The sequence below is a fragment of the Giraffa tippelskirchi genome, chromosome 5 (genome assembly GCF_054371585.1).
Source record: "Giraffa tippelskirchi isolate mGirTip1 chromosome 5, T2T-mGirTip1v1.2.pri, whole genome shotgun sequence".
NCBI classification, from domain to species: Eukaryota; Metazoa; Chordata; class Mammalia; order Artiodactyla; family Giraffidae; genus Giraffa; species Giraffa tippelskirchi.
The window spans coordinates 94,585,653-94,599,405 of record NC_137279.1 but is presented as its reverse complement, the minus strand read 5'-3'; the positions used below and the strand labels follow the sequence as shown (position 1 = coordinate 94,599,405).

At 45.1% G+C, this 13,753-nt stretch overlaps 1 protein-coding gene across 8 annotated transcripts in view; it reads right to left on the bottom strand.

Annotated features, from left to right (window-relative positions):
* The window catches only part of ADAR (adenosine deaminase RNA specific), a 56,511-nt gene that overhangs the window by 2,827 nt on the left and 39,931 nt on the right, over positions 1-13,753 (bottom strand). For 5 of the 8 annotated variants that reach the window (XM_081494659.1, XM_081494654.1, XM_081494653.1 and 2 more), the window contains 8 exons: positions 6,169-6,394; positions 5,740-5,911; positions 4,660-4,753; positions 3,931-4,053; positions 3,494-3,627; positions 1,437-1,619; positions 848-960; positions 156-283 (listed from right to left, as the gene is read on the bottom strand). In XM_081494659.1, coding sequence (XP_081350785.1) covers positions 156-283; positions 848-960; positions 1,437-1,619; positions 3,494-3,627; positions 3,931-4,053; positions 4,660-4,753; positions 5,740-5,911; positions 6,169-6,394 — 1,173 coding nt within the window. The remainder of the gene's footprint in view (positions 1-155; positions 284-847; positions 961-1,436; positions 1,620-3,493; positions 3,628-3,930; positions 4,054-4,659; positions 4,754-5,739; positions 5,912-6,168; positions 6,395-13,753) is intronic. The other 3 variants (XM_081494656.1, XM_081494655.1, XM_081494657.1) reach the window with 1 other exon arrangement.

The following is a 13,753-nucleotide window of genomic DNA, read 5'->3' as shown; positions in this document are numbered from 1 at the left end:
GAGGCAGTGAGCTCTGGTGTCTGACAGTGTGGCTCCCCCCGGCAGTCTGGCGAGCGCGCCTGGCCGTGCGGCTGTGGGGAGGTGTCTGACAATGTGGCGCCCCCGGCAGTCTGGCCAGCATGCCTGGCCGTGTGGCTGCGCCCAGAGTTCCTTACCCATCCACGGTCCCTCTGGTCCCATCCAGGATTTCTAGGTCGTAGCCATCAGCCAAACACCAGTTGACACTTGTCTCCTTGGTCTTCCCAGACTGCCTTTTGGAATCGTATACGCTGACTCGGCCAACCTAGGAATTCCAGGAGCAAGGGGAGGAAGATGGAAACTTTCAGGGAAAAGCTTCTGAAGCAGGGACTCAAGACTCACAGGAAAGAGGGAGGATGGGTCACAATCTTTCCCCCTTGTTTATGATTCTGTTTGGCTAAGACTCAGATGTACTAACCCCACCTCAATTCAAATGAATTCCAAACTAAAAGAAGGAAAAAAGTGAGTGTTAATCACTCAGTTACGTATGACTCTTTGTGCCCCCAAGGATTGTAGCCCGCCAGGCTCCTCAGTCCATGGGATTCTCCAGGCAAGAATACTGGAGTGGGTTGCATTTCCTCCTCCAGGGGATCTTCCCAACCCAGGGATCAAGCCCAGGTCTCCTGCTTTACAGGCAGATTTTTTCCTGTCTTAGCCATCGGGGAAGCCCCCAAAGAAGGAAAGCCCTTAGCATACAAAAGGAGGGAAGGCTAAGTTCGAGGGAAACCAACTAAGGCTCCCCTTGCCCACACTGTACATTTCTGCTCTGCTGACAGGATTACTTGAAAAGGAGAAAACATCAAGGGAAAAATGGATTGGGTTATCGCACCTTGGGGTGGTTGACAATAAAGGGATGTCGGAGTCCATCCTCAAACGCACTTCCGTCTCTTGTCACACGACAGCAAATGGCACGGGTCAGGTGCCCCTGGCTGAAAAGGTAACCTGGGTACAAAAAGAAACGCACACACCTGATTATCCCAAGTGCCATGAAGCAACAGAGGCATGTGGGGAGGGTGAGGGCACAGACAGCATCAGCTCCCTAGGCAGGGAGCACCTGCTGACTGTGGCTGCCCAGGATACACAGGGATCATCAGTTAAGCACAATATGTAAGGTTCCAGGTAAGGCCAAGTGCTGAGAGGGCAAGGACACTAAGATGGTACTAAGATGTTTTAAGCTGCTGTGTTTCTCTAACTCACCTTGAAAGACTTGGCTGGCATGTCGTTACTGAGACTGCTGCCTAAACCAATTTTCCCATTACAGCAGATGGGACACTCAGAATCAATTACTAAACCACCGAATCGAGCACACTTTGAAAAGGGGAGACATCATGTTAACACCTGGCAACGAAGTGTGTGGTTTGCTGGGATCTGGGAACCAGGATGACAGTCCGGTTCCAGCTCCCAAGACAGGTCCTTACCCAGAGTGACGGATTTGAGATACACAGGCTGCAGGAAGTGGGTCAACAGTGCCCCCTGCAGGCCCAGCACGTTCCAGCGCAGGATTTTGTCGCTGCAGGACATGGTGCGGAGTCTCTCCCCCAGCCGAATGCCGTCCCATGTGGGCACAATGTCACTGGACTCCACTGGGATCGTGCCTTCCCCTGGATGAGAGACTTGGGTTAGACCTGCAAGGGCCGCTGGACCAGGCCTCTCCTTGGCGTGGCATTTGCTGCTCCTTAGACTTGGGCCAGAGGCTTCTCACTCATTTTTCTTTGAATATTTCACAGCAGCTACTTTGTGCTGGGCACTAGGCTTGGTGCTAGGAGGCAATGGTGAGCAAAACCAAATCAGATCCTTGCGTTCCTAGAAGGTTTATGGGAGTGAGGGAGCAGAAAGGGAACAGACACTAAACAGGTAAGCCAATACACATGTAAGGATTGTAGATGGTTTGAGGGAGGTATAATGGACAGGTCAGGGAATCTCCTGGGACAGGACTGTCGGGGGGCTGAGACACGAAGGAAGAGAAGAAACAGCTGAGAAAGAGTGTTTCAGTCACAGAGTTCAGCAAAAGCAAAGGCTCTGAGGCAGCAGAGGATTTAGCTGTTGAGGGACCTGACAAAGAACCAGTATGGCTGAAGTGGCAGGGTTTGCTTTCGTGTAAAGAGCGGTGGGAAACCACAACAGGGTGGTGGGATTTTTGTTTTTAGTGAACTTTAATGAGATTCAATCCACCCATTTACAGTATATAATAATTTTTAGTGTGTTCACAGACTTGTGCAGCCATCACCACAATCAATGTGAGAACATCTCATCACCCTCCAAGGAAGCCTCCTATCCATTAGCAGTCACGCCCCATTTCCCTCCAGCCCCTTCCACCGCTGGCCCAGCTGGCCCCTAATTTACTTTCCTTCTTTATGGACTTTCCTATTCTAGACATTTCAAGTAAATGAAAACATGGGAGCCACATAATACAAAATCTTTTGTGATTGGTTTCTTTCCCTTCTTAACAGTTTTCTAGGTTCCCTCGTGTTGTGGCATGTATCAAATGATATCCCATTTTATGGATATACTTCATTTTGTTTATCCATTCATCAGTTGATGGACACTGGGGTTGTCTCTAATTTTGGGCTATTATGAACATTGCTGCTATGAACATTCTGTGTTAAGTTTTTTCTCCCTGGGTCTCCATAATGGGATTTATTACTGCAGGGGGAAAAAAATGAGAGGGAAAAAAGCAGACTCTTCAGGGCTGTAAAAGCACAGGGCCAGCACAGCAAATGCAGTAATGATGCAGCAGCCTGGAGCCTCCTCAGCCCCAAGAGTGGCAATGGCGACAGAAGGGGTAGCTGGGTCTGTGTTAGTTTTTGTGTGGATATATTTTCATTTCTCTTGGGGATGTTCCTAGGAGTGAACTGCCAGGTCATATGGGAGCTCTGTGTTCAGACTTCAGGGTTTTGAGCAGGGAAGCGACATGACCTCTGTTTGAGGGTCACTATGATGACTGCAGAAGGATGGCATGAAGGGAATGGAGTGGATGTGAAGAGACGGTGAGGAGACATGGGGGGACAGTAGAAGAGGAGGAGCTGGCAGACAAGGTGTAGAATCAGCAGCCAACTAGGCAGGAGGGAAGCGGGCGTGCGGAGTCCTCCTGTCAATGCCTCAGGCTTGTTCTGCACCGTTTTCTTTCCATTTTGTCCAACCTTCCCTGAGGTGAGCCCATCCACTTCCATGGCCATAAAGATCAACCGTAGGAGGATAACTCCCAAACTTTTATTTACAGCCATCTCTTTCCTCTGAGCTCTAGATGGGTACCTCTGCCTCCTATTTGACTAGAGATCCCCCCAGCCGCCTAATTCAAAATGGAATCGCAATCTTCCCATAGATCTTCCCCGACCTACATCTTCCCTCTCCCTGGAGACAAGACCCTGGTATCCCACCCACTGACAGCAAAAACCCTGCAGCTGTGCCCTGGCTCTGTGATGGGCCTGGGGCTTTGCAGAGCCTTCCTGTGGGAGATGGAGGACGTGTTACTCACCGTTCTCTACCTTGGTGCGGAGCTTGCCTTGTTTGGGATTCTCGAAGACAGGGTAGTGGCGGGAGTCTGTGCTCTCCACAGCTCGGTCGCTGCAGGACTTGTCAAAGAGGGCACCATCCCCACATGGGGCCGTGCTGCAAGACAGGGGTGTCTGTTAACACCCACCTTGCGCATGGATCTCTTCAGTTTCCTGGGGCTCAAGAACAGCTCCAGTGGCAGAGACAAGGGGTTTTTTTTGTTTTTTTTTTTCTGAAGCCTATCACGGGCTACTGGAGTGGGCAGAAGCGTGAGCCATTCCACACTGGGGTGTGGACTTCAAACAAGAGTCGAGCATGGCCCACTGAACAAGCTCTGAATTATGGACAAGGAGAGCAGTCAGACACCCAGCCCTGGAAAGCTGGCGGGCTGGCTCTGGTGACAACAGAGACTGTACAGACCTGATATAGAGATGGAATGACACACTCTTTTTTATCTGAAGCTTTTCTCCTCCTTTAGCAGGTTCAAATATACTATCCTTCGCCGTCTGGGGGTTGTATTTCATTAACTCGCTGTAGAGAAACCTATAAGAAGAAAGTCTGGTTAAGAAGACTGCTTTGATTCTGGGAACAGTGGTTGCTTCTATAATCTGATCCCAAGTAAGGAAAAGCCTTAACAGTGCAGACCTTTCACGGTTTCTCAGGTTGAAAGAGGTGGTGGAAACTCTCCATGGGAGACCTCAGCATTTCTTACAGTTAAGTTAGCTTTTCAGGTCAGTTACAATTCTGCCAAGAGCTTCTCGCTCTGGCAGCGACAGGGATTTTAGGGCAGAACAAATTGATTCAGGAACTATAGGAGACTGTGGCTTCTTTCCCTTCATAAATTAAAGATGAACTGGAGAGGAAAGCTGGCAGGACAGTGGGTTTGTTTGTAGGTCCTCAAATGGAGACGGAAGGCCTCCTCATCCCCATAGCACTGAAGATCAAGAGGTCATCATGTGTTTTTTAAAAAGGGGCTTGAAGTGGAGTTAGAGGGAAGAGACAGCGCTCTTCAACAGCAGGCCAAGGAGAGGGATGTAGCCATGTCACAGAGGGATTGATTCAGTAAGAAGTTCAAAGGCTGACACAGCAGGGTTGAGGACCTGCCTGGGAGGTGGTATCAGAGCCCCGACACCCTGCGATCTTGCTCACCTGATGAAGCCTCTCCGGGAGATGATCTCTGCATGACAGTCATTGACAGTTTCTCCCTTTAGGCTCAGAGAATCTCCTTTCACACAGCGATTCCCTGGAAAGGCATTGAAAGCAAATGGGACCCAGCAATCCCACTGCTGGGCATACAAACTGAGGAAACTAGAATTGAAAGAGACATGTATACCCCAATGTTCATCGCAGCACTGTTTATAATAGCCAGGACATGGAAGCAACCTAGATGCCCATCAGCAGACAAATGGATAAGAAAGCTGTGGTACATATACACAGTGGAATGTTACTCAGCCATTAAAAAGAATACATTTGAATCAGTTCTACTGAGGTGGATGAAACTGGAGGCTATTATACAGAGTGAAGTAAGCCAGAAAGAAAAACACCAATACAGTATACTAACGCATATATACGGAATTTAGAAAGATGGTAACGATAATCCTATATGTGAGACAGCAAAAGAGACACAGATGTATACAACAGTCTTTTGGACTCTGTGGGAGAAGGCGAGGGTGGGATGATCTGAGGAAATAGCACTGAAACATGTATATTATCATATGTGAAACAGATTGCCAGTCCAGGTTTGACGCATGATACAGGGTGCTTGGGGCTGGTGCACTGGGATGACCCAGAGGGATGGGATGGGGAGGGAGGTGGGAGGGGGGTTCAGGATGGGGAACACATGTAAACCCATGGCTGATTCATGTCAATGTATGGCAAAAGCCACTACAATATTGTAAAGTAATTAAACTCCAATTAAAATAAATAAATTAAAAAAAAAAAAAAAGCAAATGTGAAATTTCCAAAGGAAAACAATGATGAATAGGATACAGGTTATTGGTTCTCAAAGCGTGAAGGTACAAATAGCCTCAATTTATCAATCCTGACTCCTGTATTCTTTTTCCTAGGATATGAGAATTCATTCCTTGCTTTGAATAAACTGTAGCTAAAATATAACATAAGATGAGTCTTCTCTCTGCCTTAAATTCACCCACAGAGGAGAATAAGGAGGTGCCTGCAGTCACCACAGGGCATGGAGAGCTGGGGGGACACATTTTAGAGCCCACTTACCTGTCCCCAGGCTGACCACAACACCTAGGTCGTCAGAGTCTTTCTTCATGATGATGGCAGCCAAGATCTTGCGGCCGAGTAAGGAGGGCTGGAAACTGTTGGTGAGGGCATTGAAACACCGGTGGCTCAGCATGGCTATCTGGTCGTGGAAGGTGCTGCCCGTGAGAGGAAGCTGTGGGGACAGGAGGCCATGTCAGGGCCACAGAGCCTCGCCTGTGTCCACCGTGTTTCAGACTGGGCGGGGAGGTCGAGTACTACTCGACTTGTGGGTCACCTTTTCCCCCTCTTGCACTAGCATCCCAGCTCTATGGAGGCTAATATTAAAGCCGAGGGACAGTTCACATGACAGCAAGTTAAGAGCTGACTCCACCCAGACAGGAGTTAGCAGGACCCCCAAAAAAAGATAGCACCAAAAGTAGACGGCTTAACTGTCTTTCGCTTTGCTTCTGGGGACCTTGAGAGGAGGAGCATAGTTCTTCTGAGACTGGCCCCTGTCACTGGGGTTACCTCTGTGAAACCCATGCGCTCTGCCTTCTCGTCCTCCCCAATCAAAACGCGGAGGGCCGCATCTGCAGCTTCCTGCTTGCCTTGCTTCTTGCTGTGCGCGCAGACGGCTGGGAACCAGCGACCCCCAACTTTCGCTTGGTAAACGAACCTTGGGGATGAGAAGCAGGGAATAAAGACAAGTACCTGACCCCGACAGCTGCTCCAGAAAAGGGCTGGCTTTGCTCAAGGGGAGGCCAGACTGGCCGACACGTGGCCTCATCACTCCTGACAGCTCTGTTCCTAAGGCACCACTTCCCAGACTTTGAATATTCTTGAATCATAGTATGGTTTCCGCTATATCCAGGTATCACCTGAGTATTACTTACTTAATATTTTTCTCTAAATTGACTCTTTTTAACGTAAATACATTTTAAAAGGACACTTTGTATCACTACTGTAAATGAAAAATCAGGATCACTTGCCATACACGGAAGGTGGCTATAAATAAACTGAACAGGATAAAATCAAGTTATTAAATTCTGACGAGACACTATGGCTTGTAAAGGCTCTAAGCCTGTCTTTATCATAAAGGAAATTGAGTAAGTATTAGAGAGGCTTTAAAGAAATACTAACATCACATGTGGACTTCCTTTTTAACTTAAGCAGAAATGAGACGGGAATAACTTTCTTCCTGCTTGAATCACTGTTTCTAATGCTCTGATTTTTTAAGTACCTGATTCTATTTCCTCATTCATTTCCTGATTAGCTCAAGAGGACTTAACCTGGAGAGATCTGAGAGCAAGGCTGGCCTTAGCCCAGGGAACCACACCTTTATTAGGAGTTACTTTTAGATTCCTGGGGGATTCCCTTGTGGCTCAGACGATAAACAGTCTGCCCACAATGCGGGAGATCCGGGTTCGATCCTTGGGTCTGGATGATCCCCTGGAGAAGGAAATGGCAACCCACTCTAGTATTCTTGCCTGGAGAATCCCATGGACAGAGGAGCCTGGTGGGCTACAGTCCATGGGATCTCAAACAGCTGGACACAACTGAGCGACTACACTTTCACTTTAGATTCCCGGAGGCCTTGCGATGACTAAGGGGGAGGGGAGTGTACCTTGGGCACAGGTAGAGCAGGGAGGCAGGCAGCGCTGCTAGGCAGGGAGGGGAGTGACCTGTGGTTCCCCTCCCCTCCTGGCTAGGCAACTCCACAAACACAGAGTAAGGAAGTAATGGAGCAAAACAGCTTGGGTAGCTACCAGACAAGGTTTCAAGGATCCCAGCTTTTAACCAGATCCTAACTTGCTTTAGGGAAAGCCAGCTTTTTGGATAATCTAACTGCATATAACAAAGGTTTCAGTATCAGGATTTATCAGTCAGCTCAAGGCAGTGAAAGGAATCCATCTTTCTGTCAACCACACTGAGCTTCTCACTATTCCTTGCTTGCCATAAGCATCTGAATGCCTTTGCTCCTTTCTTTGATGATGCCGACCAGTTTGTGCAAGCCAGTGGGCTAAAGTTTATGAAGGAAAAGCACAGAGGCATGAAGAGATGCTGAAGAGAGGGGATGGGGCCAAACTGTGTAGAATCTTGACCTGAGGGATCCAGGAGAATTTCATAAGTGTTCTGTGTGTTTGAAAAGAATATGAACTCTTAGGCACAAAGAGATACACGTACATACATATACACGTACTTATGTACACGTAAAAACAAGTTTGAAGGCAAAAGGAGAAGGGGGCGGCAGAAGATGAGATAGTTAGATAGCATCATCGATTCAATGGACATGAAAGTGAGCAAACTCTGGGAGATAGTGGAGGACAGAGAAGCCTGGCATGCTGCAGTCCATGGGGCTGCAGAGTCGGACACGACTTAGTGACTGAACAACAATATACAGAACAAAGTTTCTTAGTTGTGCAATTAGGATCCACTAGAGCTTCACTGTCCAATATGATAGCCACTGGCCACATGAGGCTGCTAACTTTAATTAAAATTCAATACAACTGATAATTCAGTTCCTCAGTTACACAGCCACATTTCAAGTGCTCAGCAACCACATATGGCTAGTGGTTAGCCTTTTAGTGGAATGCTGGGGACAAAAGCCTAACTGGAATGAGTAAAGGAAGTGAAGCCAATGAAGACACCGAGTATAAACAATTATATTGAGAGGTCTGGCTGTGAGGGGAGCAGAGAGATGAGATTTGGAGGGAGATGTGGGGTCAAGGGAAGGGTTTTAGCAGATGGGTACAGGCATGTGTGCAGGCCAATGGGAATGATCCAACAGAGCTCCGGAGCAATTGATAACGAGAGTGTGAGAGAATGGAAGGTCAGGATGAGGGGGAGGGGATCCAGGGCACGGGATGGAAGGAGGATGCTTCCTGCACACCAGTACAGATGTCATGTGCAGATGCACATAGGAAGGTGGATTTGGTGATGGGAAAGTAAGGATTGTTACTGCTAACATCTACTACTGTGGGCAAGAATCACTTAGAAGAAATGGAGCAGCCCTCACAGTCAACAAAAGAGTCCAAAATGCAGTACTTAGGTGCAATCTCAAAAATGACAGAATGATCTCTGTTCGTTTCCAAGGCAAACCATATCACAGTAATCCAAGTCTATACCCCAACACTAATGCCAAAGAAGCTGGAGTTGAACGGTTCTATGAAGACCTACAAGATCTTCTAGAACTAACACCAAAAAAAGATGTCCTTTTCATCATAGGGGACTGGAATGCAGAAGCAGGAGTCAAGAGATACCTGGAGTAACGGGCAAGTTTGGCTTTGGAGTACAAAATGAAGCAGGGCAAAGGCTAACAGAGTTTTGCCAACAGAATGCACCAGTCACAGCAAACGCCCTCTTCCAACAACACAAGAGATGACTCTACACATGGACATCACCAGATGGTCAATACTGAAATCATCTTGATTATATTCTTTGCAGCTGAAGATGGAGAAGCTCTATACAGTCAGCAAAAACAAGACTAGGAGCTGACTGTGGCTCAGAGCACGAACTCCTTATTGCCAAATTCAGACTTAAATTGAAAAAAGTATGGAAAACCACTAGGCCATTCAGGTATGATCTAAACCAAATCCCTTACAATTATACAATGGGAGTGACAAATAGATTCAAGGGATTAGATCTGATAGAGTGCCTGAAGAACTATGGACAGAGCTTTGTAGCAATGTACAGGAGGCAGTGATGAAAACCACCCCCGAGTAAAAAGAAATGCAAAAAGGCAAAATGGTTGTCTGAGGAGGCCTTACAAATAGCTGAAAAAAGAAGAGAAGCAAAAGGCAAAGGAGGAAAGGAAAGATATACCCATTTGAATGCAGAGTTCCAAAGAATAGCAAGCAGAAATAAGAAAGCCTTCCTAAGTGAACAATGCAAAGAAATAGAGGAAAACAATAGAATGGGAAAGACTAGAGATCTCTTCAAGAAAATTAGAGATACCAAGGGAACATTTCATGCAAAGATGGGCACAATAAAAGATAAAAATGGTATGGACCTAACGGAAGCAGAAGATTAATAAGAAAAGGCAGCAAGAATACACAGAAGAACTATACAAAAAAGATCTTAATGACCCAGATAACCACGAAGGTATGATCACTCATCTAGAGCCAGCCATTCTTGGAGTGCGAAGTCAAGTGGGTCTTAGGAAGTATCACTATGAACAAAGCTAGTGGAGGTGATGGAATTTCAGTTGAGCTATTTCAAATCCTAAAAGACGATGCTGTTAAAGTGCTGCACTCAGTATGCCAGCAAACTCAGCAGTGGCCACAGGACTGGAAAAGGTCAGTTTTCATTCCAATCCCAAAGAAGGGCAATGCCAAAGAATGTTCAAACTACTGCACAATTGGACTCATTTCACATGCTAGCAAAGTAATGCAAAAAATCCTCCAAGCTAGGCTTCAACAGTCTGTGAACTGAGAAACTGCAGATGTTCAAGCTGGATTTAGAAAAGGCAGAAGAACCAGAGATCAAATTGCCAACATCCGCTGGACTATAAAAGAGCAAGAGAATTCCAGAAAAACATCTACTTCTGCTTCACTGACTACACTAAAGCCTTTGACTGTGTGGATCACAACAATTTGTGGAAAATTCTTAAAGCGATGGGAATACTAGACCACCATACTTACCTACCTGCATACAGGTTTTATAGGTCAAGAAACAATTAGACCCAGACATGGAACAATGGACTGGTTTAAAACTGCGATAGGAGTTAGTATGTCAAGACTGTATATTGTCACCCTGCTTTAACTTATATGCAGAGTATATCATGCAAAATTCCGGATGGATGAAACACAAGCTTGAATCAAGATTGCTGGGAGATATATCAACAGCCTCAGATATGCAGATGACAGCATCCTTATGGCAGAAAAGAGAAGAGGAACTAAAGAGCTTCCTGATGAAGGTGAAAGAGGACAGTGAAAAATCCGGCTTAAAATTCAACATTCAAAAAACTAAGATCATGGCATCCAGTCCCATCACTTCATGGCAAACAGATGGGGAAACAGTGACAGACTATATTCTTGGGCTCTAAAATCACTGCAATGACTGCAGCCATGAAATTAAAAGACACTTGCTCCTTGGAAGAAAAGCTATGTCCAACCTAGACAGCATATTAAAAAGCAGAGACATTACTTTGCCGACAAAGGTCCACCTATTCAAAGCTATGGTTTTTTCAGTAGTTATATATGGATGTGGCAGCTGGACCATAAACAAGGTTGACTGCCAAATAAATGATGCTTTCAAACTATGGTGTTGGAGAAGACTCTTGAGAGTCCCTTGGACTGTAAGGAGATCAAACCAGTCAATCCTAAAGGAAATCAATCCTAAATATTCATTCGAAGGGCTGATGCTGAAGCTGAAGCTAAAATACTTTGGCCACCTGATGCGAAGAGCTGACTCACTGGAGAAGACCCTGATGCTGAAAAAGATTGAAGGCAGGAGGAGAAGTGGATGAGAGAGGATGAGATGGTTGGATGACATCACCAACTCAATGGACATGAGCTTGAGTAAGCTCCGGGAGATGGTCAAGGACAGGGAAGCCTGGTGTGCTGCAGTCCATGGGGTCGCAAAGAGTCAGACATGACTGAGTGACTGAACAACAACAACAACAATTTCTCAATTAAGTAAGATCATCAGTTTAGAGCGAGAAAGGGGTTTTGTTGGAAATTTGAAGACAAAGGTCTGAAATAGTTTTCTTAGAGTAGGAAAGAAAAGGCAGTATAAAAATATAGTAGCTAAAATGCCATGGAGAGGGCAAAGGTCTGGGGTGTGGGGCAAGTGAATCTCCCTTACTTGAAACCCTTCAATGGCTCTCTACTGCTTTTGAGGCAGGAGGATGACATGGCTCACAAGGTTGCCCCTTCAGTCTCATCTGGCATCAGGCCTCCCCTGTGCTCTCTGTTCCACCCACACTGGCCTTCCTGCAGCCCTTTACTAGCTCTGCAGACCAGGGGGTACTAAGGTCTCAGCTTATGCATCACTTCTCAGGGAAACCCTCTCCTCTCTCTGTATTGAGTCAAGTCATGCCATGTAGATTCCCAACATATCATGCAGTGTGAGCTCTTTATAATCTATCAAATACAAGATCTTGCATTTCTTTATATGATTATTGATATCTGATTCCCATTCTAACAAATACAATGTCTTGTATAGGTATCTGTCGAATGAGTAAATAAACACAGAGAGACCAGGAGACTATTTCTTGGTTTAGGTAAGAGAAGACAATGGCTTAGCTGAGAGAGTATTGACACTGGAGGCAGAAAGAGGAGGAAGGGATTTGGGGTAGAAATTGTAGGTACAATAAACAGAGCTTCCCTGGTGGCTCAGAAATGAAAGAATCTGCCTGCAATGTGGGAGACCTGGATTCGATCACTGGGTTGGGAAAATCCCCTGGAGAAGGGAATGGCTACCCACTCCAGTATTCTTGTCTGGAGAATTCTATGGACAGAGGAACATGGCAGGCTATGGTCCATGGGGCTGCAAAGAGTCAGACACAACTGAGCAACTAACACCTTCTTTTTTCTTTTCTTCAAGGAGAGTTTGGCCGAAGGGGGTGAATTGGATAGGGGAGATGGTCCCCAGGTTTTTGGCATTTTATCTAATGTGGAACCCACATATTCCCTATTAGGAATGTGCCTGAGTCACTTATCTTTTCAGCTAAAGTTGCAAAGAGGATATTTTCTACTACGTTTTCTAACTGCTTATTACTATATACAAGAAAAGTTCTTGACTCTTACACATCATTTTGCAGTCCCCTGCTCTCCTAAATTCTGCTTCGTCTCTGTATTTCTTCAGTTTTCTCACGAATATTCCAGGCATACTATCAAATCATCTACAAATAGTGGTAACTTTACCTCCCCTTTCCTCTCTTTACACTTGCTTCTTTCTCTCAACTGCTTGCATTAGCTAGGAATTCCGGAATGATATTAAATAGTGATGACACTGGCAGCCACACCTTCTTCCTGACTTTAATGGGGAACAGTTCTGGGTTTAACGTTAAGCTGCTGGCTTTTGACTTCAGACATGTTTTTTACCATGCAAAGGATGTATTCAATAATTTCTGCTTTCTTAACAACTTGCTTTCTTAATCTGAATGGATGCTTAATTTTATTATATGTCTCTTCGGAACCTCAGGAGATGACCATGTGGTATTTCTCCTTTGACCTATTAATGTGGTCAATAGTAATAATAAATATCCTGGTGTGGACTAGGCTTTGCACTGTACGGAGATACCATTTTTTGTCTTTTAGAATGCTTATGAGGTAGAGGAACAGACATTCTTTATATATCGTTTGTGGAAGCATAGACTGGTATAATTTCACTGGAGGAAAATTTGGCAAAATTTACCAAAACTTTAAATGCACATATGTTATTCATTGTGGCCTTGTTATAATACCAAGTTTGGAAACAATCCAAGTATTCATTAACTGGGGCTGGTTAAATAAATCACGATAAATCTGTACACTGAAACACTATACTTTGCAGCTATATACAAAGAACACAAAATGATATGAAAATCTTTCTAAGATAATAATTTTATGTGTAAAAAGCAAGCTAGAAATTAATGCATATATGTATTTCTGTGTAACGAAAGGGAATATAGCTGCTTGTATTTACATGGACACTCTGGAAGGATATATAATAGTGCAAAGTTATTACATGTTGGGGGGTGTGTGTGTGTGTATGTATGTAGCTAAGAGCTGGGTGAAAGTGAGAATGAGCTTTTTTATTTTTATTTTTGAATAATATTTTTTATTTTGCATAATCTATTACCTATTTAAAAAACTTAAGAAACAATGTGCAAAACTCATGGCCCAGAACGTCCACTCCTGAACATTTATACCAGAGACAAGTTTGGACATGTAGACAAAGACATGCAGAGCAGGATGTTCGCTGCAAGAGTGCTTTTAAGAGTAAGACCAAAACTAACCTGAATATCACCAGAAGTTGGTTAGATAAATTATGTAAGGTGGGGCTTCAAACAGTAATAATATTCTCCTTCTTAAACTACAAGGTAGGTAGT